At 44.7% G+C, this 27,508-nt stretch overlaps 1 protein-coding gene and 1 long non-coding RNA gene across 2 annotated transcripts in view; one reads left to right on the top strand and one right to left on the bottom strand.

Annotated features, from left to right (window-relative positions):
• The window catches only part of LOC143962108 (src substrate cortactin-like), a 114,321-nt gene that overhangs the window by 11,433 nt on the left and 75,380 nt on the right, over window positions 1–27,508 (top strand). The window contains exons 3-6 of the mRNA XM_077471434.1: window positions 9,940–10,013; window positions 20,303–20,432; window positions 22,719–22,829; window positions 23,979–24,033. Coding sequence (XP_077327560.1) covers window positions 9,940–10,013; window positions 20,303–20,432; window positions 22,719–22,829; window positions 23,979–24,033 — 370 coding nt within the window. The remainder of the gene's footprint in view (window positions 1–9,939; window positions 10,014–20,302; window positions 20,433–22,718; window positions 22,830–23,978; window positions 24,034–27,508) is intronic.
• The window catches only part of LOC143962110 (uncharacterized), a 767,356-nt gene that overhangs the window by 676,903 nt on the left and 62,945 nt on the right, over window positions 1–27,508 (bottom strand). The window lies entirely within an intron of this gene.

The raw sequence follows: 27,508 nt of genomic DNA, 5'->3' as shown, positions 1-27,508 counted from the left end.
ATGGCCACCCTATAGTGATTGTAAACCTATCACCACTTTGCCTCTGAAGCAGCCGCCTGTACCCGGCGAAACCAGCCAAGCGTATCTGGCATCTACCTTCTTTCTCTGCCCCAGTGGTGATCCGTTGGTGCGCGGTCTACATTTCCATGAACCCCTGGATGGATAAGTATACAAAACTTGCATGCATGCCTCTATAAGCACAGCCATTGACTCTTGGGTCCTATTCAATTTAACTTTTGACTCTCTTCCAAGGCAGCCAATGAAACGGTTTACTTGACTATGCATTGATGTGCGAGGGAGACTATGTTCACAAAATACACCTTGGTCCAACTATAGGACCATACAGATATATGCTCTAGATATCAATTGACTTTGCTTATTTAGTGAAAATTCACCCTCCTCTGGACCACATTAATTAATCTCTCCCTTACCACTAGGGATGAGCCGAACACCCCCCGGTTCGGTTCGCACCAGAACTTTCGAACGGACCCCACGTTCGTTACGAACGTTAGAACCCCATTGAAGTCTATGGGACTCGAACGTTCGAAATGGAAAGTGCTAATTTTAACGGCTAATATGCAAGATACTGTCCTAACATGGTTTAGAGACCTGGCTCCTGCCCCAGGGGACATGGGTCAATGCAAAAAAAAGTTTTAAAAATGGCCGTTTTAAATATGGCGCCTGTGGGGTGTCTGTAGTATGCCTGTGAAGTGCCACGTGTTTCCCGTGTTTAGAACAGTCCCTGCACAAAATGACATTTAACGGAAATAACACCATTTAAAACTGCTTGCGGTTTTAATGTTATATCTGGTTCCTGCAATATGGTTGAAAATCATTCAGAAAAATGGCATGGGTAGCCCTCCCTGCCCATTACCAGCCTATTTGGGTCTTGTACGCATATTAAGGGGAACCCTGTACCCATATTAAAAAAAGGAAATGCGTGTGGCCCCCAGGCCCTATATACTCAGAACAGCAGTATACAGGCGGTGCAAACAAGACAGGGACTGTGTAGGTTTGTTGTGTTAAGTTGAATCTGTTTGAAATTTTCAACTGGTACATTTTTAAAGTGTAGCTCCAGTCAAAAAAACTATTTTTAAGCTTTTTGGAAAACATAGGGAAGGGTTATCACCCCTGTATAATTTGTTTTGTCGTCCATCTTTTTTCATCTCACTTGCTGCTGTCTCCTTGCATTTGCAAGTAGGAGATGTTTGTAAGTTGGATGTTTGAAAGTAGGGGCCTGCCCTATATGCTCTGCAGAAATGGCGGAACAAGGTGTTAGTTTTGCCACAACATTTTAAGCCCTCAAAGTGACTCTTGGTAGGCGCTGGAGCGCCCTGCTGTGAACGATTATATCAAGAATTGTAATTACATGCCATCGTTGAACAGTGGTAGAAAAATTGACCTTTGGTGGTTGTGGTGCTGGTGCCACAACACTATAAGTCCTCACCGTTACTCTGGGTGGGCACAGGAAGGGGCCCTCCTGTGAAATATTATATCAAGAATTGTAATTACATGTCCCTGTTAAACAGGGGCAGAAAAATTTGGCCTTAGGCACTGCTGCTGGTGCCACCACACTGCAACCTCTTCCATATACTCTAGTTTTTTTGCTGGAATTAGCCCTGCTGCAAAGCATTGCATCAAAAATTGTACTTAAACGCCCCTGTTAAACAGGGGCAGAAAAATTGGGCCTTAGGCACTGGTGCTGGTGCCACCACACTGCAACCTCTGCCATATACTCTAGTTTTATTGCAGGAATTAGCCCTGCTGCAAAGCATTGCATCAAAAATTGTAATTAAACGCCCCTGTTAAACAGGGGCAGAAAAATTGGGCTGCTGGCATCACCCAGAACCAAAAATGTTCTTCCAACATATCAGCGGAGGAGGAAGAGGATAGACAATCAACATAACAGGACAGTCACTCAGCATCAGCATAGGCAGTCTTGAAGGGATGTGGTATTTCAAAAAAAATTATTCGGTTACATCAGCTTCCGGTGCTTGGTAGCTGTGGGTGATCCAAGACTGATTCATCTTGATGAAGGTCAGTCGATCAATTGATTCGGTGGACAGGTGCACCCTGTGATCGGTAACAAAGCCACCAGCAGCACTGAAGGTGCGTTCCGAAAGAACGCTGGATGCAGGACAGGCCAGTAGCTCAATTGCATACTGTGCAAGCTCTGGCCAGTGATCCATCCTCAAGACCCAGTAAGCCAGAGGATTTTCGGTGGGAAAGGTGTCCAAGTCTGACCTTGCCCCTAGGTATTCCTGCACCATGTAAATCAGACGCTGGCGATGGGTGCTGGAACCAATCATACCTTGGGGCTGCGGACTAAAAAATTGTCTGAAAGCATCAGTCAGACGGCCACCTTCTCCACCGCTCCTTCTGACCGATGCCTCAGCAACACGTTGTCCAGGACCAGGAGTTTGTAACCTCCCAGTCTCTGGGAACGCGTTGCACAGAGCTTTCTGCAAGGCCTCCCGGAGATGTCTCATCCTCTGCTCCCTCTGCGATGGCAAGATAAGGTCGGCAACCTTACCCTTGTACCGTGGATCAAGGAGAGTGGCCAGCCAGTAATGGTCCCTCTCCTTGATCCGAAGAATACGAGGATCCTTCCGCAGGCTTTGCAGGATCAGGGAGGCCATGCAGCGTAGGTTAGCTGAGGCATTCAGTCCGGAGTCCTCTGGGTCACTAAGGACAACATGATCCGCAGCTACCTCCTCCCAGCCACGTACAAGTCCACGTGTTTCTTGGGACTGTAAATCATCCCTATAAGACTGCTGCTGCTGCTGCTGCTGATGCTGAGTGCCAGCCTCCACCTCCATGCTGACACAATCATCCTCCTCCTCCTCTTCCTCCTCCTCATCCTCTTCCTGTGTGATGGGTGGCACAGCAGGAACACTGTCTGGATAAAGGGGGCCTTGAGAGGCAAGGAAGTCCTCCTCTTCCTGCCTCTGTTCTGCCTCAAGTGCCCTGTCCATTATTCCACACAGCGTATGCTCCAAGAGGTGGACAAGAGGTACAGTGTCACTGATGCATGCACTGTCACTGCTCACCATCCTTGTGGCCTCCTCAAACGGTGACAGGAGAGTGCATGCATCCCTGATCATGCCCCACTGGCGTGGTGAGAAAAAACCAAGCTCCCCTGACCCTGTCCTGGTGCCGTAGTCGCACAGGTACTCATTGATGGCCCTCTGCTGCGTGTGCAGCCGCTGCAGCATGGCCAATGTTGAGTTCCATCTGGTGGGCATGTCACATATAAGGCGGTTCTTGGGCAGGTTCAACTCCTTTTGGAGCTCAGCCAGCCGAGCACAGGCATTAAATGATCGGCGGAAATGCACACAGACTTTCCTGGCCTGCTTCAGGACATCCTGTAAGCCGGGGTACCTGCCCAAGAACCGCTGCACCACCAGGTTAAGGACGTGAGCTACACAGGGCACATGGGTCAGTTGTCCCTGTCGGAGGGCGGAGAGGAGGTTGGTGCCATTGTCGCAAACCACCATACCTGGCTTAAGCTGGCGTGGTGTCAACCACCTCTCGGCCTGCCCCTGCAGAGCTGACAAAACATCCGCCCCAGTGTGGCTCCTGTCCCCCAAACAAACCAGCGCAAGCACGGCATGGCATCGTTTTGCCTGCGTACGTGCGTAGCCCCTGCAACGCCTACGGAGCACCGCTGGTTCTGAGGACAGAGCACTGGAAGAGGCCATGGAGGAAGAAGAAGAGGAGGGGGTGGAGGAGAGAGGTGTGTCACAACCAATAGTAGCATTTTGGAGGCGTGGTGGCGGAACAACCTCCAACACTACTGCACCTTGTCCTGCATCCTTCCCAGCAGCCAGAAGAGTGACCCAATGGGCCGTGAAAGACAGGTAACGTCCTTGTCCATGCCTGCTGGACCATGAGTCAGCGGTAATATGCACCTTACCGCTGACCGCCCTGTCCAGCGAGGCAAGGACATTGCCTTCCACATGCCGGTAGAGAGCCGGAATCGCCTTCCGTGAGAAAAAGTGGCGTTTGGGGACCTGCCACTGAGGAACCGTACATTGTACAAACTCACGGAAGGGGGCCGAGTCTACCAACTGAAAAGGCAGCAGTTGAAGTGCTAGCAATTTAGCCAAGCTAGCATTCAACCGCTGGGCATGTGGATGGCTGGGAGTAAACTTCTTCCGCCGGTCCAGCAGCTGGGGCAGGGACATTTCCCTGCTATAATCGGACGTGGGTGTACCGCTAGCAGAGTTCCCGGAAGCACTTGGCTGTGACACACCTAATTCTACACCTTCATTCCTCTCAGAGCAGGTTTCAGAGAGGACTGAAGGTCTAGTGGGGTTGGAGATGCCAGCTGATGAGGAGCAAGGAGAGGTCCGCTTTGTTCTTTGGTGTGGGTCTTTGAGGTACGCTTGCCAACGAGCTGCATGGCAGGTTAACATATGTCTGGTCAAGCATGTGGTGCCCAAGCGGCTAATGTTTTGGCCACGTGAGATACGCTTGAGACATATGTTGCAAATAGCAGCGGTGCGATCTGATGCACTCGTCTCAAAAAAGGCCCACACCAAATAACTTTTAGAATAACGCGCAGAGGCAGCGCTCTGCACAGGCGGAGCTCTGCGGTGTGATTCAGTCGGTGTGCTGCCCCTAAGCTGGCCCCCGGAGGGCATCCTGCCTCGTTGGACATGTGCCTCCTCCTCCTCCTCCTCCTCCTCCCTCCTTCCAGGCACCCACGTGGAGTCAGTGCCCTCATCATCCCCTCCCTCTTCATCGCTGTAGCAAACCTGGCAATATGCTGCAGCTTGTGGAACATGACTGCCAGATTGCTGTCCTTCTTGAGCATCCCCTCTCTCTGCGCTCACGCTACTGCCTTCCTCTAGCTGAGTGTCATCATCAGAGCCCACCAAACACTGGGCATCCTCCTGGAGCATGTACCCAACACTGTGCTCAAAGAGTTCAGGAGACTCCTCAGGAGGACGTGGTGGGTCTAGGGAAGGAGTCACTGATGATGACATTGAGAGGAGGGAAGACGATGCGTTGGCAGCTGCTTTGCGACTACCCTAAGACTGGGTGAGAGAGGATGAGGAGGATGAAGAGGGCTTGGTCATCCACTCTACCAAGTCGTTGGCATGTTGCGGTTCAACATGTCCAGCTGCCGAAAAGAAGGACAAGCATGTCCCATGGCCACGTGCTGATGACAATGCACCGCGTCCACGACCAGCACTGTTGTCTCTAGACACAGAGCCTGCTTGCCCTCTTTTATCGTCTTGCGCCTGTCTGCCTCTCCTTTTTGGCCTTCCAGACATGGTAATGGCCTGAAGGGAGTTGGGTAAAACAGCAGTTGGGTAGTTTATATTGTGCTGGAGGCACACACAACTTCCAATAACTCCTGCAGATGGCAATTGGGCTCAAATAGAGAACAGCTATGTAGGTGGATTATAGCGGTATGTACTGGGTACAGAGCACGCAGACAGCACGCACTATCTCCTAACACTACTGACTGCAAGCTCTATTATTAACGATAGATCACTAGCTATATAGGTTAGGTGAATATCACGGTGTATACTGCGGTCAGGGCACGCAGACAATAACCAGAAAACAGCAGAGATAAAGGGGTATATACAGATGTATACTGTGCTGTGCTGGAGGCACACACAACTTCCAATAACTCCTGCAGATGGCAATTGGGCTCAAATAGAGAACAGCTATGTAGGTGGATTATAGCGGTATGTACTGGGTACAGAGCACGCAGACAGCATGCACTATCTCCTAACACTACTGACTGCAAGCTCTATTATTAAAGATATATAAATATAGTGAAGTGAATAGTGAATATAGTGGTGTATACTGCGGTCAGGGCACAGACAATAACCACTACGCAACAGCAAGATAGGAAATCAGCCAAAAACGATCGGTGTGTACTGTGTTGAAGGTACACAGAACACCCACTGCTTCAGATGCTAACACACTACACGAGGCCGCCTCAATGGCGGCCTTATATAGTGTGGGGCGTGCACTACACAGCCTCAGCTATGATTGGCCACAGGCATCCTGCCTGTGGCCAATCATGGCTCTCCTCGCTGCTGGCGCTGCGATTGGCCAAGCATGCGGGGTCACAGTGCATGCTTGGCCAATCATGAGCCAGCAATGCACTGCGCCATCGCAGTGCATTGTGGGCCGTGAGCACCATGCGAATTTTGACGCGAACCGACCAAGTGTTCGGATTTCGCCGAACGGACGAACAGCCAATGTTCGAGTCGAACGTACGTTCAACTCGAACACGAAGCTCATCCCTACTTACCACTATGGGAGTTCTCACAATATGAGTTAACCAGAGTTTCATGTTGCTCCACCTGTTCCTTCACCTGGCACCTTGGAGTTTTGATATTTATCATCTTTTTTCACAAGGACATTATCATTGAGTGGCTATTGGCTTGTCTTCCTTTTGCATTACAATGCATTGAACTCTTTGGCCGCGTACACACGCGGGGACTGTTCGCCCAACTTTGTCCGCTGAACAGTGTTTCGGCAAACAGTCCGCTCGTGTGTGGGCTTTCAGCGGACAGTTTCAGCGAACAGTCCGCTGAACAAGGTTTTTCGGAAATTCCGAAAAACTGTCCGCTGAAACTTTGTTTCAGCGAACAGTCCCCTCGTGTGTAGGCTTGTTCGTCAAACTAAGTTCCGCGCATGCTCAGAAAGGCTTTACACGCCGAAAGTTATAATGCAGTGTATAGGACGTCGTATTTTTCGTCCCGTCGTACGTGCCGTTCACGTCATCGCGCACGGTTTCAGCAAACTGTTCGTACGTCGTGTGTGGCCATGTCCGTCCATGCTAATTTTGAGCGGACTGTTTGCCGAAACTGTTTGACGGACAAAGTTGGGCGAACAGTCCCCGCGTGTGTACGCGGCCTTTGTCTCCATAGTTTCATTTATCTACCATGCATAGGATCACCATTACTTGATTTTATTTTGGATTACTAAATCATCATGCAATGATGTTTGTAGGGGCTCATTGAGTATTTTGTATACAGTGAGAGAGGTAGATGCATGTTTTTAGGTGTGTATGATGTAGGTTTTGGTATTTTAATGCATTACACAATTTGCAGTTATTTATCTTTTGTTATATTTCTGATTAATAAAATGTAAATGTATTACAGTCCAGCAAGTAGCATTATTTGCATTCTATGTAGTTCTTTGGTGGTTGAGTTCAAATCAGGCCTTTTAACAAATTTTTTTAAGTTGTATATTTAATGATATACTCCCACCGTTTAGACCATTCCCCCTTATCCTTACTATTATAATCTCTGTAGGCGATTTATGGGGCAATCATTGAGTGCCTATTACTGTGTTCATTGTAAACCTCTGACATGATATATGAACAAATCATAATCCCAATATAGTGTGTACTTATCCCAATCCAGAGCTTTTTTTGCGATTCGGCACTACGTCGCTTTAACTGACATTTGCGCGGTCATGCGACATTGCACCCAAACAAAATTGACATTCTTTTTTCCCACAAATAGAGCTTTCTTTTGGTAGTATTTGATCACCTCTGTGGTTTTTATTTTTTGCGCTATAAACAAAAAAGAGTGTCAGTTTTGGGGAAGGGGTTAACACTAGGGGGCGATCAAGGAGGTAATGTGTTCCCTAGAGTGTGTTCTAACTGAAGGGAGGAGGGGACTGTGTAGAGGAAGAGATAGATCGTTGTTCATACTCTGTATGAACAGACGATCTGTCACTTCTCCACTCAGAGAACTGGAAACTGTGAAAAACCCAGCAAAAACCACGGTAAAGCGCCACCAAAAATAGCAGCGCTTTACTGCCGACAGTGCCGATGCCCCAGTGTGAAAGGGGCCTTAAACAGATCAGCTTATGTTGGAGCATCTCACCTTACTACAAAGTTACAATGTTGCAGTCAGAGCAATCACAGTAGTAGAGGAGCCTCCTGCCTGCAGCAGATTGATGACATTATTTTAGCTTAGGAAATGTCACTTGCTTGAAGTTCAAGTGTTGCTTTTTTTATTTTAAAAGGTATAGATTTTTTTTTAAATGATAATTTGTTCGTTAAGTTAATCATTTTGTTTCGTCATATTCTTTAAGTTAGAATGATCAGTTTTTGAAATTTGTTTAGTATATTTGTATTAGGTTTTTGTTTATTCAATTTGATTTTTGATTCAAAATGCGAATTTCAGAAGATGGCTATATTTGTTCTATTTTATTCTATTCTGTTCTATTTTTTATATTCTATTCCATTCTATTCTTGTGTTTTCTTTTCTATTCCATTCTATTCTTGTGTTTTCTATTATATTCTATTATTTTCTATTCTATTCTGTTTTATTATACTATATTATATTCTGTTTTATTCTATTCTATAAAGCGTCCTAAGTAGGAATCATAATCTTATTTCACTCTTTTATCTTACTGTATTTATTGTAATATGTTTCCATTTCAAAATCAAATTAATTTTCATATAATTTATTTTGGACTCATTGAAATTCATTACTATTATGATTCAGAAATTCAGATACATCCGAATATCCAAATAATTACAATTTTGGCCAAATTTCAATTCATTATGAAACGAATTGCATATGTCTAATATTCATGCAAAATTGTAAAGTTACTAAAAATGTCCACATTAAAATGCCTCTAGTCACCTTTAGTGTTCAAAAGCCAATATGTCCAACTTAACTACAGCTAATTAAAATTGAGTCTGTAAATTTTTTCCACAACCATTTGAGCATTTACATACATAACCCCCTGTCTACCAAGGTAGGTCCTGGCATTAAAGGGGCTAAAGCATTCTCATGGCGCTGCTGCAGCACTAAACTTGGTATGGATTTTTATGGCCGGCGATTTTCTTTTTTATAAAGATAATCTTTTTTTTGTAGCTCTCACTATATAACTTGATCTTTACACAATGTGAACTCCAACAGCAAAGATGAAAACATCTTTATTTGATTTTTGTATTTCAAGTTTTTTTGATCTGCACAGTAGCGGCTAGTGATTTATTTTTGGGGGGTGGCAAACAAACGCCACCGGTGGAGCAGAACTAGCACAACTGCCCCTAACTCCCTCGTGTGGTGCAGCACTAACACCCCCAGCAACCCCCTGCACACGCGGAGCGGCACTAACACCCCCAGAAAACCCCCTCCTGCCTGTCCCTGATCTTAAGTGTGACAGGCTTGGGGAAAGCTTCTCCACTGTCCTCTCCTGGAGCATCTTCCGCTGTGCGTCTCCTCTCTGCTCCTCCCAGCTCTGGGCATCCAATAGGATCGCCTGATGTTTTGTCCAATCAGGAAACGGGTACCTGCTTCCCAATTGGCCGGGAGGAGGATCAGTGTTGCAACAGCAAATATTAATTTGCTGTTGCAACACACCTGGGTTTGATCGGAGCACATCCTCTGCGACCGAGCCCATCCTATTTTGAAACCTATTAGAGCCTCTGGCTTTAATCAGGTGCTTAAAAAAAACCGCCTCTGTAATTCATGCACCCGGTGCCCATAAAGGGGCTGGACACATGAATAGGAGGTGGTGACGGCAGCCGTGGATAGATTCATACTATTCATAAATCTATAAATTGGTGGTCTGGAGAGAGGGGGCAGTGCCCCGGCGCACCTAATGGGGGTCTGCCAATGGATCTGCAAATATACAATACAACGCAAAGCACCATAGCAACATTCTAGTAATGAATAAACTGTTTACAGGCTTCATTTACACAGAAGCCAATGCCAGTGCTCCTCAATCCCAGAGAGGGGCCAAGCTGGTAAACTGGCAGACAGCCAGCTCCCACCAATTACTGCGTCAAACATTTTTTGAGCACACCTCATACATCAAAGGTCTTTAGCTTTAATTTTAATAAACAGTGACATGCAATTTTGTTAAGCTGACTAACATAAAGAATAGATGTTTAATTGATAATTTTTAGTGCTAATTCATTATATTAAAATGTACCTTTCTTAGAACGACATCAGTGAAGAGGAACAAAGGTGGGGGGCTAAAACCATTCAAGGATCTGGCCGTCCTCAGCATATAAAGTAAGTTCTCTACTTTTGTAAGCAAAATTTAACAGGATGTCTAGTTTTCTTTAAAAGATACCTGTCCTGCTACTGTACGTGTGTTTGAACTGCCAATCCAACTAAAAAAAAAGAACAGACCATGTATGGATAGAAAAATAAAACTGAAGGGGCCATGGTTTGGTTATTTGTGATGGTCACAAGGGCAGGACAGGCTGCTGCCTTGCTATCTTTGGCAGAGGATGCAATCCATCTGGCAGTGTCTGTACAGGGTGAATGTTTGCTGGCTATTTTTTATTATAATCAGTGGTATAATTTGCTGGCTGTTCCGATTTGTATAATGGCAGATTGTCAGGTTGCAAAATATGTACAAAATATGTACAAATATTGTTCGAAGGAATAGAGGTGCTGGCTGTTTTGAGCGGGTATTTTGGCTATTTCTTGCTGTATTACTGTAGAAGGTGATATACACTCACCGGGTAATTTATTAGGTACACCTGTTCAATTGCTTGGTAACACAAATTGCTAATCAGCCAATCACATAGCAGCAACTCAATGCATTTAGGCATCTAGACGTGGGGAAGATGACTTTCTGAAGTTCAAACTGAACATCAGAATGGGAAGAAAGGGGATTTAGGTGACTATGAACATTCCACGGTTGTTGGCGTCAGATGGGCTGGTCTGAGTATTTCAAAAACTGCTGATCTACTGGCATTTTTTGTTTCAAATATATTTATTGGAGTTAACAGGTAAATACAGAAGAGATAAGGCAGAAATCATATGTAGGGTTTCTAAAAACAGGACTAGAGAAATTAATTAGCAATAAGGTTAGGAACCGTTGCACATACATATGTCATTCTGAAGGCATAACTTGTAATTGAGCAGTATTGGTTCAGCATCCCCACAGGTGGTAGTTGATTGCAATTTCCCTATCGCCCCTAATGGAATCATACTGTGACTGGGATATGCTAATAACCGAATACTGGTACCTTAATGCTCGTGGTTCCCAGAAATGTAACATATCATGAAAAGCAAATGTATGCTTATTATAATAACTCAACATTGGGGTAAACTTAAACAACATAAACTGTAACAAAAGGGACTGGGAGGCAAATTAAATTACTGCTACCAACGTTTCTAAAAGATACCACAGTATGCAGAATAGATGGTAGGATATCAATATAAAGCCATAGAGTAGTTAATGTTATGGCTTAAGGTCTGGGTGGAGGAACCAAGCTTGCCAAATTCATACAAATTGGAGCGCTTTAAGCTTTTTGAATGTCAGTAATTTTTCATATTGACACTGAATATTAACCCTTAAGACTACTTCTCTTGTGGGAAGGGTAGGAGGGTAGGAGTTTTCCATTTACTCGCTAGAACTGTTCTAGCTGCGAATGGGACATGGGCGATTACTATTCTTACCGTATTAGGATAAGTATCTAGTCCTATATTCAAGAGGGCCAATGCTGGGGTCAGTGGTATAGAATGCCCTGTGATTTCACTGATAACTATGGCTATTCCATAAAACATGGTAACTATTCCCTATTTGGTTACACATTCTCCAACATCTGTTCGTGGAGTCTTTAAATATTTTGGACAGCCTGTCATAAGATTTTTTGGAAATTTTCCAGTGTTCAACACAGGAAGAAGTGCTGAAGCTCAATCAAATGGATTTCAACCATTGCTGCAGACTGAATTCTGTCTCCAGATCTTTTTCCCATTTAAGCATGTCGGGTGTTTTAGTCGTTAGTACAGGGCCTATCATGGTGGTGTAAAAGAAAGAAATCCCTCGGGTCATTTTTTTTGCTTTCCCTTGAAGGAATTCCCAAATAGTAATAGGAATTTCTATGTATTATTTACATTTGGTAACTGAATGGAAGTGTATAATTCACATTAATGTATACGCGTCCATAGGATGATCGCTATGCTGTAGGTGTTTTAGAAAGTTTATACCCTTTTATGACAATCTTTTACATCAAAGCCATCAATAAGCCATTCTTACGTTTTGACTGGTATTTCTAGTTTGTGTAAGTTTTCATTGTGGGTTTTATGGGAAAATAGAGTTCTCCAGGTATTTAAAGTAGCTCCAATGGTGGAATGCCTCACCTTGGAGGCTACCAAAGGGGACATAAGAGACGCTGCAAGTATCACTAGGAAGTCCTGGTGGTTCAGAAAACTTTTTTCCATGTTGACACATAGTGTGTCACCTGCCGGTGTGAACCAGTGTTTAACCTGGGCTAGTAAGGATGCGTTATAATAACCTAGTAGGTCCGGTTGGCCTATACCCCCATTCCTTCTCATTAATTGTGAAGAAGAAAGGGCATTCTACGATTTTTGCTTTGCCAAATGTAGTCCCTCAAGATGGAATTGCATTTAATGAAAAAGGAGTTAGGAAGGTGGATAGGAAGTGATCCAAACACATAAAGTATCCTTGGGAGGATTTGCATTTTAAAGGCAGCTGCTCTGCCCACCCCAGAAAGTAGAGTTTTTCCCAGACGTTTTAGATCTTCAGCGATATTGGACTGTAATGCAGGAAAGTTAGCCTCATAAATTGAGCTAGCTGGATAAGAAAATTGAATTCCCAAGTATGTTATGGATTTAGTTCCCCATGTATACGGAAATTAATTTTTCTAAATTACTATTTGTTCTTGGGGTAATCCCATGGCCAGGATCTGATACTTATTAGAGTTGATTTTATAGTATTAAAGAATAGGGAGAATAGGCAGATTGGTTTGAGGTGATAGAAAGGCAACAGTAACTCAAATAACCACTCGTTGCAACCAAGAAATGCAGAATACCATCTCTGAATGCACAACACATCAAACCTTGAAGCAGCTGGGCTACAGCAGTAGAAAACAACACTGGTTGCCACTCCTGTCAGCTAAGAACAGGAAACTGAGACTAAAATTCACATAGGCTCACCAAAATTTAACAATAAAAGATTGGAAAAATGTTGCCCGGTCTCAATTTCAGCTGCAACATTCAGATGGTAGGGTCAGAATTTAGCGTAAACAACATGAAAGCATAAATCCATCCTGCCTTGTATCAACAGTTCAGGCTGGTGGTGGTGGTATAATGGTGTGAAGGATATGTTCTTGGCACACTTTTGGCTCTTAGTACGTATTAATTGAGCCTTGTTTAAATGCCATGGTCTACCAGAGTATTGTTGCTGACCATGTCCATCGCTTTATGACTACAGTATACCCATCTTCTGATAGCTACTTCCAGGCGGATAATGCACCATGTCACAAAGCTCCAATCATCTCAAACTGGTTTCTTGAACGTGACAATGAGTTCACTGTACTCCAATGGCCTCTGCAGTCTCCAGATCTCAATCCAATAGAGCGGTGGTTCTCAACCTCAGTCCTCAAGTACCCCCAACATGCCATGTTTTCAGGTTTTCCTTTACTTTGCACAGCTGCTATAAATCAATATCAATGGCAAGATATTGATAAGAGCTGTTTTATCTAAGGGAAGTTCCTAACAATTGGCCATTGTGGGTACTTGAGGACTGAGGTTAAGAACCCCTACAATAGAGCACCTTTGGGATGTGGTGGAATGGGAAATTTACATCATGGATATGCAGATGACAAATCTGCAGCAACTGTGTGATACTATCATGTCAATACAGACAAAAATCTCTGACGAATGTTTCCAACACCTTGTTGAATCTATGTAATGAAGATTTAAGGCAGTTCTCCTAGACAAAAGGGGTCCAACCCGATACTAGCAAGGTGTACCTTAAAAAGTTGCCGGTGAGTGTAAGTCGCTGGTTGTATAAGCCCATATAATAGGATGCAGGGGTTGCAGGATCTGTACTGGCTGTTTAAGGTTGTGTTTTGGGGAAGTATGGATAGCTGACTTTTAAAGAATGGATTAAAAATGACCATATAAACTAGCTAATTGTTAAAGCAAAATACCTTTTTTTGTTTTTGTTTTGGTGCCACAGACCTAGTTTTCTGAATATTTACATATTATCCCCACTGTATTTACCTTTAGGTGATCCCTGAAAACCCATCTTTTTAGGGAAGCCTATCCTGCTTCTAACTAATAAACTGTACTTTTACTTTCTCCATCAGCTCATCCCTAACATTTATTACCTTTTGTATCACGTGGCTCTCTTTTTTAGAATAGAAGGTCCTGTGATACCACTTGTATTGAATTGTATTTCTCACTCCATTTTGTAAATTGCTGTGCAAGCTGCTGGCACCATGCAAATCCTGTATAATAATAATAATAATAATAATAATAATAATAATAATCATGGGCGTAGCATAAGGGGTTGCAGGGGTCACAACTGCAACCTCAACCCTAGCTCCAGGGGGCCTCTGCTGCCTACCTGTCATATTATCATATCCTCCAGAAAATCCTGCTCCGATCTGCCCTAGGGCCCTACAGCCACGCTCCAGTACTTGGCTTCTACTGTGCCTTCCACAGTCCACACCCCTCTGTAACCTTTGGCTGGGGAGAAGCTGTGAGCCATTTCCTGAATGGAGAGGAGCACGAGGTGAGAACAGCCCAGGATGGGGAAGTGTCTGTACTGTGTGCTGGTAACCAAGCTCAGCGAGGCAAGAGGAGGAGAGTGTTGTCCTGTAGCCACGATAAGACCAATGTCACTGGTGAGGTATGACACTGCTCAGTGTCTCCTAGTCACCAACTGGGATTCTCTGTACACCCCCCTAATTACCCCACTTCCCTGGCAACTGGGGAAAAGACACACACCTCCGGGAGGTGACCTTCCCCCAACATCTACCAACACTGACAGAGAAACCTTCAGAAATTGCTAAAACAAATCCCTTAACACCTCCTCGGGTGGCCCCTGAAGGGCTGCAGGCTCCAGATTTTGTGTCACATGGCATTGCACTCCCAGATCTAAGTTGACCCCCCCAAGCACCCTGACCATCCCCTCCACCCTGGATGCTATGCCTGGCTGCTGAGCTCCTTTCCCATTACAGCACTCTATACTGTTCCTCCTCTGCAAGGCTGAAATCACATTCTATTACAACACAGCCAGTTAGCCATGATCTGCACAGGGTGTATCTGCCTACTGCAACTACACTGCCATTCTGACCAGGGGATTTCACAGGTCAGAACGAATACATAAATGCCGGATACACCCTGTGAAGACTGACAGACTGTGTGTAAAAGAATGTGATTTCAGCCCTGTATAGTGGGGGTGGTGAGCTGTATACAGTCCTGGGATGGGAAAGGAGCTCTGCCAAGTGACCTGCCAGGGGTCCCTGTCCTCTGATTCTCCAGCGATGATCCCTGTCCTCTGATTCTCCAGTGGTAATCCCTCTCCTCTGATGTAAAAAGGAATTCTAGGAACTCAAAACTCTTAAGCCACTTTGAGTATCTTGGCGTGCGGTAGATGTATCTGCAAGCACGTTGGAAGCAGTTGGAGGGGCCCAGGTCAACTTTTGCATTCGGGCCCACAAGCTTCAAGTTGTGCCTCTGATAATAATAATATACCCCTCTTTTATAAGTCAGCATTGCATGAATGTTTTTATATGAAAATTCAGTAATAGTCAATCATCATTGCTAAGCTTTTATTCTCAAACTATCACATTCAGGCTTTTGTCTAACCATGTATGGGCAGGTTGATTGTAGAATCAGCTTAGGTACAACTACAACAAATTTAGTTTATTTGATTTTTAGGGTGCAATATTGCCAGCAGTTATAACTGCTAGCAATAATCACTGTGTTCTCCCAGCAGGGACCCCCCCCCCCCCCAACTGAGAGAACAAAATAGCTCCACAGGAGGCATTCCCCTGTCAACACTGACCAGTGGTTGCAGGAAAGAAAATCATATCATCTATGCCCTGTCAAAGTCTACAGTTAACAGGATTTATCAGGGTTTACAATGCACCCAATTTTTACCTACTTGCTGACATTAAAGGAGGTCTGCGGTATTAGGATTGCCAAGAGAGTACAGGGCTTACTACATATAGGGGAAAGGTTTCTTGCTTTGTCTCCATACTCCTAAAATGCATCTGCATTTCCAACACATCCACACCTTTGTGCACCATACTTGATATCCTGCTGTGTCCTGCCTAATTTAAAATAGCAACACTCATATAAGAGGCTCACTAAGTAGAACAGCAAATATTAGAATAATTGCCCCAAAAGCAAAAACATGTCACCAGTATCAGTTCCTACTATTTCTATCAACAATGGCTGTTCCTATTTTTCTAACTTCTAGCACACCTTAATTGCAAAACTGCACACAGGCAAGAAGTGATTTGTATTGTTCTGTACATACACTTCTGCAGTTAAACCAACACACTGAAATTCTTGATGCCCTTAGGTGGCGTACACACGCGGGGACTGTCTGCCGAAACTAAGTTCGTCAAACAGTCCGCTCAAACTTTTGAATGAACGAACACGCCCACACACGGCACTTTTTGAGCGGACAAATACGGCAAACTTTGTTCGTCGTACTAAGTCCGCGCAACTTTTGAAATGAGCGGACTCGCCCACACACGAGGCAACAGTCCGCTCATTTCGAGCGCGTGTGCAGGTAGGCGGGGCCCGCGACGGAGACGTCGCGGGCTCCGCCGCCTGGAATGGACTTAAAGGGGAACCCCAACGCCGAAAAAAATCGGCGTGGGGGTCCCCCCAAAGTCCACAACAGACCCTTGTCCGAGCACGCTACCCGGCCGGCCAGGAAAGGGGGGCGAGCGAGCGCGCCCCCCCTCCTGAGCCGTAGAAGGCCGCGTGCCCTCAACATGGGGGGTGCCTTGGGGAAGGGGGGGCCGCGCGGCCCCCCCACCCCAAAGCACCTTGTCCCCATGTTGATGAGGACAAGGGCCTCTTCCCGACAACCCTGGCCGTTGGTTGTCGGGGTCTGCGGGCGGGGGGCTTATCGGAATCCGGGAGCCCCCTTTAATAAGGGGGCCCCCGGATACCGGCCCCCCCACCCTATGTGAATGAGTATGGGGTACAATGTACCCCTACCCATTCACCTGTAAAATAAAAGTACCCAAAAAAAACAACACACGAGATAAAATATTTTATTGCACAGCTCCGGGGGTCTTCCGTCTTCGGGGGTCTTCTCGCCGGACTCCTCCGCTATCTTCTTGTAGCTCTTTTGCTAGCGGAGGAGTCCGGCTTTCTTCCTCCCCGCCGCCGGCCTCTTCTCCCGACTTCGGGGGTCTTGTCCCCCTCTTCGGTTCTTCTGCCGGGCCACCGCGCCTTCTTATAGCTCTTTTGCAGGCGGTGGCCCGGTCTTCTGTCGCCGCCTTCCGTTCTTCTGCCGGGCCACCGCGCCTTCTTATAGCTCTTTTGCAGGCGGTGGCCCGGTCTTCTGTCGCCGCTGTCGCCGCCGCCTTCCGTTCTTGTTCTTCTTCTTGTTCTTCTTGTTCTTCTCCAGGAGATGTTGACACGTCGCTCTTTCCGGCCGGAATGCCAGAGCCGCGCTGAGCGGCCACTTATATAGTGACAATGGGGCGGTGTCACATGGTATATGTCACATGGGTTGGTCACATGGGTTGATGTCACATGGGGACTATGACATCGTAAGGGGGCGGGGTCACCATGTGACCAACCCATGTGACATATACCATGTGACACCGCCCCATTGTCACTATATAAGTGGCCGCTCAGCGCGGCTCTGGCATTCCGGCTGGAGAGAGCGACGTGTCAACATCTCCTGGAGAAGAACAAGAAGAACAAGAAGAAGAACAAGAACGGAAGGCGGCGGCGACAGCGACAGCGGCGACAGAAGACCGGGCCACCGCCTGCAAAAGAGCTATAAGAAGGCGCGGTGGCCCGGCAGAAGAACGGAAGGCGGCGACAGAAGAACGGAAGGCGGCGACAGAAGACCGGGCCACCGCCTGCAAAAGAGCTATAAGAAGGCGCGGTGGCCCGGCAGAAGAACCGAAGAGGGGGACAAGACCCCCGAAGTCGGGAGAAGAGGCCGGCGGCGGGGAGGAAGAAAGCCGGACTCCTCCGCTAGCAAAAGAGCTACAAGAAGATAGCGGAGGAGTCCGGCGAGAAGACCCCCGAAGACGGAAGACCCCCGGAGCTGTGCAATAAAATATTTTATCTCGTGTGTTGTTTTTTTTTGGGTACTTTTATTTTACAGGTGAATGGGTAGGGGTACATTGTACCCCATACTCATTCACATAGGGTGGGGGGCCGGTATCCGGGGGCCCCCTTCTTAAAGGGGGCTCCCGGATTCCGATAAGCCCCCCGCCCGCAGACCCCGACAACCAACGGCCAGGGTTGTCGGGAAGAGGCCCTTGTCCTCATCAACATGGGGACAAGGTGCTTTGGGGTGGGGGGGCCGCGCGGCCCCCCCTTCCCCAAGGCACCCCCCATGTTGAGGGCACGCGGCCTGGTACGGCCCAGGAGGGGGGGCTCGCTCGCCCCCCTTTCCTGGCCGGCCGGGTAGCGTGCTCGGACAAGGGTCTGTTGTGGACTTTGGGGGGACCCCCACACCGATTTTTTTCGGCGTTGGGGTTCCCCTTTAAGTCCATTCCAGGCGGCGGAGCCCGCGACGTCTCCGTCGCGGGCCCCGCCTACCTGCACACGCGCTCGAAATGAGCAGACTTCCCTCCGAGCGGGAACAGTTTGCTCATTTCGAAAGTAGCCTACACACGGACGGACTGTTCGCTCAAACCAAGTTTCAGCGGACAGTTTTTCGTAATTTCCGAAAAACTTTGTTCGTCAAACTGTCCGCTGAAACTGTCCGCTGAAGCCCCACACACGAGCGGACTGTCCGCTGAAACACTGTTCAGCGGACAAAGTTGAGCCAACAGTCCGCCCGTGTGTACGCGGCCTTACTCCGACAAGTTTTCTGTATTTTTTTTTTAGCTCTCTTTTCTCCAGTCGTCTAGTAGTGACAGGATAGATATCATTGTAACCTCATAAAACTTAAAGTGTTACTAAAGACACAACAGTAAAATCAGTCTGTATATTCAGTAAAGAGAGCTTGCTATACTCACTGCGGAACCTAAGGGGTTAATCCTCTGCACTGTGTAAAAAGGCTGTTTGATCCTGTCGTCTCTGTTCCTCCCCTTCTTTCATAGTCCCAAATCCATCTCCTGATAGTACAGAGCCTTGGGGGCAAGCTGCACATGCATAGTTTGGTGTGTATTGCTAGAGATTTTTTTTTTTTCTTGGGAGAGTGCATGTGATCAGCACAGGGATAATCAGCACTGTGCAGACAGAGGGTCAGGGGTCCTGTAGCCTCATAGGACACTCAAGATAGAATAAAAACTGCTCCTACAAACTTTAACCAGACACTAGTAGAAGTCACAAGAAGGTATTAAGCAGTTTATATTTACTAAAATAATTGCATTTCCATTTTGTGTGGAATGTGGGAGACCAGATATAGCGAATGCATGGTCCTGGGTTAAGTAACACTTAAAGGTCTGTGCTCAAGATCCTGTAAATCTGTCCAGTGTTTCATGCAACGCTTTTGGAAGTGTGGCTTTGGATGAAGCTGGATGAGGCTGCTTTCACCTGTTTATTAATGGCTTTTCTAGGTGTGCGGTGTTTAAGACCTTTCTTTATACATATCCACCAGATAGATCTTTTTCTTTAATCATGCATTATTTTCTCCAGACTTGTGCCTCATTCACACAGGGGCATAATCAACTGGATGCCCATGGATGGCCAAGTTTACCCACACAGGGATGCACAAGTGTTCCATGCATGCCTTTACAGGGAGTCTCATTCATGTGAATTGGGACATAGCAGCTGCATGGACACAGACGCTGCTCCCAATCTGATATCTGTGTGGGTGCAGGCCAACACATGTCAACGAGGCCTTAAACAAAGCCTGTACTGTGAGATAAATTCATGGCATGCCTCCAATGCTGACCACATTTAAAAAGCACTAGTTGCCTGGCTAGCTCTGGCTTTTTCATTTTTTTTAGGTTCTCACCTAGGACAATAATGCTGCAAATAAACTCAGGAGAAAGTCAGAACTTTTGAGCTGTATTTTTGCCCAGAGCCAAGGAAATATTAAAACATTGGATCAGCATAATGGCCAGGAAATTGCATTTTTAGAAGAGGCCAGCATTGGCAGTCTGTATATTTAATTCAGTATGGATTTACAGTACAATCAGAGAGCCAGTTGAAGATGATCCTTGTGCATACTGGGAAGCACATGGGTAGGGAATGTATATGTTTTATTGGAAGAGCTGGCACCTACAGCAGAGGAAAATGGAAGCGCAGGCAGAACTGCTCGAGTGTAACATAAGTTGGAATAGCAGTCTTAAGCTGTTTATGGTCATGACATTAGAGGAACATATAAAAATGTATAGACTGTAACTTTTTTTGATTATTATTTTTTCTTGAAGTATAAATCAGTTAAGAAGCAATGTTTCTAAAGAACATGAGCAACTAAAGAAGAAGGAGTTACAGGAAGGTCCAAAAGCCTCATATGGATATGGAGGACAATTTGGAACAGAGAAAGACAGAATGGATAAGGTGAGTCTTTAAAATGTATGAAAGTTCTTAAAGTGGGACTCTAGCTCAATATTTTTTTTCAATTTGGATACAGTGGGGGATGTTACATCCTTTGTTAGGTTCCTTTTACTGTTTGTTAGGTTGAGAAGATTTCCTTTACTCTTCGTGTCCCAATAACAGCTGTCCTAGTAATCTTTTTTTATCACTAAATTGTTTCTTGCTTGTTTTTACTGCCTCCTTGTAACTTTTTTCCCCATCACTTCTGGACGCTCTAAGCCAGTGATGGCAAACTTTGACACCCCAGATGTTTTGGAACTACATTTTCCATGATGCTCAGCTACAATGCAGAGTGCATAAGCATCATGCGAAATGTAGTTCCAAAACATCTGGGGTGCCAAGGTTCCAAGGTTTGCCATCACTGCTCTAAGCAAAGCAAGGCAAAGGAGAGTGCATATAGTCCTGCTGGTACTCAGGAATGGGGTGCTGGCTTAAAATATCAACATCCAGTAGTGGCACCTTAAATGCGATCATTCACCGTTCTATGCACTCTACAAATCCTAAGTCCGTAGTATTTAGTCAATCTCAAAAGTGATTAAGAGATGTTAGCTAAATTCCAATATACAGTGGGACCATGTAGAACGAATGTAGCCAACCTCTAATTGGAAGTCAGATAAAAGCAGTAAAAAAACGAAATACTGAGATTTGGAAGAGGCTGAGAGTTTTTAAAGTTATAAATACATACTTATCTCCTTGCAATCTAAAGTGGGAGTAAAATCCCTAGGCTGATGATTTAGACCTATAGGTAAGCCTATAATAAGGCTTGCGTATAGGTACAGTAAATATCTCCTAAATGTGCACTGTTTGGGAGATATTTATTTGTGACGCCGATGGTGACTTCGCCAGGGCATGCGCTCTGAAGAAACAACATACCTGTGCCATTTCTGCAGAGCCCTGTGCCGTGAACAGCGACTCCTGCACGCATGTGACATCATTGTGGCTCCTCCATTCAAAGGACCAGAGCCTGTGAACCCGCAAGGAAGACCAGGTAAAGATAGAAGCCCTGTCAGCAGTGACAGCACACCATTGGAGGGCTTCGTTTTAAGGTAAGTTTCACATAATGTGCTGGTATGTGATGCATACTAGCACATTATAATTACCGTATATACTCGAGTATAAGCCGAGATTTTCAGCCTCTTTTTTGAGGCTGAAAGTGCCCCCCTCGGCTTATACTCGAGTCATCGCTGTCTGCCCGCTCGATCAGCGTGTCGAGCAGACAGACAGCGGCCATTCTATTCAAAAGCCGCGCCTCCGGCTCCGCCTTCGCCTGTGATAGGCGGAACACTGAATTTCCCAGCAGCCTGTGTTCCGCCTATCACGGACATCGTATCATCCTCGTACTACGGACGAGGATGATACGACGTCTGTGATAGGCGGAACACAGGCTGCTGGGAAATTCAGTGTTCCGCCTATCACAGGCGAAGGCGGCGGCGCAGCTTTTGAATTTTACAATGGCCGCCGACGAAGAGGGCACGGGACGGAGGCAAGGCAAGGCACGGCACGGCACGGGACGGGACGGGACGGGACGGGACGGGGGCAAGGCAAGGCACGACACGGGACGGATGCAAGGAGGCAAGGCACGGCACGGGACGGAGGCAAGGAGGCAAGGCACGGGACGGAGGCTCGGGACAAAGGTAGGCTGGACACACACACACACACACACACACACACACACACACACACACACACACACACACACACACATGGATGGAGACACACACAGGGATGGATGGATGGATGGATGGAGACACACACACACAGGGATGGATGGATGGATGGATGGAGACACACACACACAGGGATGGATGGATGGATGGATGGAGACACACACACACAGGGATGGATGGATGGATGGATGGATGGAGACACACACACACAGGGATGGATGGATGGATGGACACACACACACACAGGGATGGATGGACGGACACACAGGGATGGACGGACACACAGGGATGGACGGACACACAGGGATGGACGGACACACAGGGATGGACGGACACACACACAGGGATGGACAGGCATGTCTCACCCTCGGCTTATACACGAGTCAATAAGTTTGCCAGTTTTTTTGGGGGTAAATTGGGGGCCTCGGCTTATATTCGGGTCGGCCTATACTCGAGTATATACGGTATTGCTTTGTAGGAGAATTTTTTTTTGTAAACAAATTTACTACTGCTTTAAAATCTGCCTGCGCAAACAAACAATTACATTTAAAGCTTACTGATAGCTGCTTCTTCTCTTTACAAGAGTGCCCTCGGTCACGACTACAAATCAGAAGTGGAAAAACACTCCTCACAGACTGATGCAGCTAAAGGCTTTGGAGGCAAATATGGAGTGCAAAAGGAAAGATGTGATAAGGTGAGTTTACCTTCTGAAGAACCAGCAGCAGGAATAATATGGCAGCCTTCCATGATTCCCTAGGACAAGAGTTTCGGAAAAAACCATGCAAGCCGTTTGTGAGCACAGCTGGTGCTCTACTGGTATTGGTAAAATTTTTGTTTTTTTTAATCATAGACAAAAACCAGAAATCTTCTCTTCACTGATGTGTCAAAAGTAAACTGAAATCGAATAATTTACTATAGGCTACTGCATACAGCTGCACAATTCTGGCTAAAATTAGAATTACGATTTTTTGCTTAGAAGGTAGCTCACGATTCTCTCACGATTCTCACGTTGTAACATCATCTTTCACATTAAAACAAAAAAAAATTGGGCTAAATTTATTGTTTGTTTGTTTTGTTTTTTATTCATTGAAGTGTATTTTTTCCCCAAAAATTGCATTTGAAAGACCGCTGGACAAATACAGTGTGACATAAAATATCGCAGCAATTTACATTTTATTCCCTAGGGTCTCTGCTAAAGTATATATAATGTTTGGGGGTTCCAAGTATTTTTATAGCAAATAATATTGATTTTTAGCTTAAACAAGTGTCAGAAAAAGATTTAGACTTTAAGTGGTTAAACTTCCTGCATTTACACATTGTTTAAAAACTTGGCAGACTGCCTGGATTTTTTTTTCTTTACACACAGAAGTTTCCATTTGATCTAAGAAGGAAGAGTTAGTTACAATTTTTCATTTTAAAAACTTGGTAGGCTGCCCAGATGTTTTCTTTTGACAGCTGAGTGAGCAGACAAGTCTCTCTACTTGTTATATGAAAGAATCGGCAAACTCTGGAATAGAGATCGTCAGAGGGGTTGAATCAAGATCACAATTTTTTAACGATTAATTGTGCAGCTCTACTACTGCACTTTGTTACATCATTATTATATCATTGATTATTAATCATAATAATTATTATTAATTATTAATCATAATCAGTTTATAATCAGTTTATACATATTCAGCATATATGTTCAAGAAGTAAAATTTAACATGTGTATATATATATATATATATATATATATATATATATATATATATATATATATATATATATATTTACAATATATATATTGTAAATACATTCTTTACATTGTACTGTTTAAATAATTGCTTTTTTATTTTAGTCTGCGGTAGGATTTGATTACAAAGGTCAAACTGAACAACACTCTTCTCAGCAAGGTGAGATGATTACTGTAACTTTATACATGGACTACATCATTCAGCAGAAAGTCTATATTAGCATCTTAACCGGAAGGATATGCCATGTAATGGTCTGTATAGGCCAGTGATGGTGAACCTTGGCACCCCAGATGTTTTGGAACTACATTTCCCATGATGCTCATGCACTCTGCAGTGTAGTTGAGCATCATGGGAAATGTAGATTCAAAACATCTGAGGTGCCAAGGTTCGCCATCACTGGTATAGGCAGGCAATACACAGGAACCACCAACAAGGACAGAATGGGGGCTTAATTTACCAAAGTGATAAAAGTACACCTGGGCTTTACTAAAGCGTGAGTAACAATTGCCCTAAGCCAAATTTACTACAGTGTGAAGTAAGGTGAAGTGAAAGTGTACCTAGGTGTACCTCAAAGAGAAAAGTTTGAATTCCCTTGAACCATGGTTAGACGTGTGACGTACATGTCAGTGACCTCATTAAAGCTTTAGTAAAACAAAAACTTTGTAAATCATTCATATTCCTTCACATTACATCACACTTTAGTAAATCAAGCCTAGGTTAATTTCTCTTCATTTCACTTCACTTCTAATACCTCAGAGGTACGGTAAATCAATTTAGAAAGTCCCTGTTTCATTAGCTTACATTCGCACAGGTGTTTGCCATGGTGTGAATGGCAGTGGTGGTAATCTACCAATTCTTATTGCTGTCTTTGATCTGGTGAGAGCAGCTAGTTGCAGCCGCCAACCCCATACGCTTCAATAACAGGTTGTCAGCAGCCGCAGCTATTGGAGATTGCTCACTGCGGTGCTGCACGCCCACAATGTATATCCAAGTTCCTTGATATCTGTAGCAAAACACTGTGTGAATGTAGCCTCAGGCTGGGTTCACACTGGTATGACACGACTGTTGTACGGCTTTGCCCTACCACATTGGTCATAATTCCATCCGACTTGAATGAACAAGATACGATTATGCTCCAACTTTGAGATAGTCCGACTTGTCCTTTGATCAATCAAAACAATCCCAGTGTGACATAAATTCCTTTTTCTGCTGCTGTAATTACCATGTCGGATGTCACAAGTCGGAGGGTTAGGATGAGGATCAGAATTTGATCTGACTTCAATTATATTGAATGGGCTGAAAACGAACCAAAGTAGTGCAGGAACCTTTTTGCAAAGGCGAACCGACTTGTGACAGACCAGTTAGGACAGCTCCTATGACAGCCGACTTAACTGGTCCGACACAAGTCGGTCTGACTTTAGCAAAGGATCCTGCACTGCTTTGGTCCATTTTCAGCCCATTCAATATCATTCAAGTCAGATCAAATTCGGATCCTCATCCCAACCCTCCGACCTGTGACATCCGGCATGGTGATTACTAGACATGTGCATTAGTTTTCGTCCAAATGCATTTTCGTCCGTATTTAGGGTATTTTCGTTATCTTTTAACAAATGATAACGAACGCGCAGAAACCGAAAACCGAAAAGATCCGACATAAACAAATGCTTTATTTTTGTGTTCGTTGCAACAACAGTTCGATATAGATAGGAGATTCGACATGACGCTGACAATAGCAATCCGTGTCCATCGAACCTGTGGTCGAATGTGCCTAACCTAACTATTAGTCCAAGATTATTCGACATGGAGAGAAAATATTTGACATGAAGTTTCAGCGAAGCAGTCGCAGCAAGCGGACATTTATGATCAAATGCTCCGCCCATAGGCTATAGAAGAATTCTAATGTTGGTTGACTAGTAATAATAATTAATAAATATAATTATTACTAGTGTCATACAACATTAGAATTCTACTATAGCTTGTAGGCGAAGCATTCGACCGGAAAAGTACGATTGCGGCATCGTACAGTTTAGCTGCTCCATCGAATCTGCTTAGGACATTCGACATTCGACAGACACCATAAACCTTCAATGACAGGTTTGATTTTCGGATGAATGTTTTTTCTAATGAAGCAAAATAAATAAAAAAGAATTTCGGGAGTAACTAAATAAATTTATTTTTCGGACGAAAACGAAATTCCGAAACAAAATATTTCAGTGTGCAGCAGCAGGAAAAGGAATTTATGTCACACTGGGATTGTTTTGATTGGTCAAAGGACAAGTCGCCTATCTCAAATTTGGAGCAAAATTGTATCTTGTTCATTCAAGTCAGATGGAAGTAGGACTGATGTAGGACCGACGTAGGACCGATGTCACAGGGCAAAGTAGGATGGCAGTCGTACAACAGTCGTGTCGTACCAGTGTGAACCTGGCCTCAACCTCTTGACTATCAGTGCCATTTATAAACTGTGGTTCATTCTCGCTGCTATTATAACACGCATGCATAAAAGTTCAGATGGGTGCATCTATATATGAATAAGGCAATTCCATTAAACATATTATTATGTTGAAGGAGTGAATGCAATAATTTTAGGGATATTATCCATGGTTAACTAAACTAAATTGATGACCTGTAAAGTCTTTTATAGTGTCTCCTATGGACACTTTTGTGTACTGAAATTTGAGGTTAAGGTTTGATAGGTTTGGTATCTATTTACTTAACACAATCTCATCTTTCATATTTTACCAATTAATTACGTAAAATATTGTGTCTCTGTGCACTACAGTTAACTTTAGTGTATTTTTTTACCAAAAATGTGGGATTGATAAAAGTGTGCTAATATGTTACATGCAAAATTGCAATTACCATCAGGGTCTTTTTTTTTCAGAAAGTGTATAATGTTTGGGGGGATTTACTAATCTTCAAGCCTAAAATGTGCCTTTTAACATGTTCAAAAATGTAAAAGATAGGCTTTGGCAGCAAACTAGTTAAGGCATTGTGATCCAGCATTAATGGATAAATGAATGTGCTTACATGTGCCTATCGGCCGCCCAATCTGTGCTGTCATTCTGTACAGCACAAGTTGGTCAGCAGGTCCCGGCCAATGATTTAGTCAGTATAGAGCCCTGTGTTTACTAACAACACAGGGCTCCATACATGGAGCAGGGATGTGGCTGTTCTCCCTGAAATGCAGGGAGAAAAATCAGCCACATCGATTAGTAAAAGCAGCACACAATACACATTGTTAGGCACACAGTTAACCCTTTGATTGCATAGGTGTTAACCAGCCAGTGTATTTAGCACAGTGACAGTGTATAGTATTAGCACTGATCACTGTATTAGTGTTACTGGTGATGGCAGTGGCAGTTAGTCAGTTCCCACCCAGTTTCAGTTAGTGTCGGATTGCCCATCGCAGTATCACAGTCCCACTATAAGTCACTTATCACCGCCATTTCTAGTATTAAAATAATAAATAAATAAAAATTCCAGTATATACTGTATACCACCATTTGTAGATACTATAACTTTCACGCCCATCAATCAATACACTCTTATTGGGATTTTTTTTTTAACCAGAGACATGGAGCAGAATACATTTTGGCCCGAATTTATAAAGAAATTTGATTTTATTATAATT

The sequence above is a fragment of the Lithobates pipiens genome, unplaced genomic scaffold (assembly GCF_037356315.1).
Source record: "Lithobates pipiens isolate NorthernLeopardFrog02 unplaced genomic scaffold, aLitPip1_a1.2 Scaffold_8, whole genome shotgun sequence".
Lineage (NCBI taxonomy): Eukaryota > Metazoa > Chordata > Amphibia > Anura > Ranidae > Lithobates > Lithobates pipiens.
This window is presented reverse-complemented; position numbering and strand designations above follow the sequence as displayed.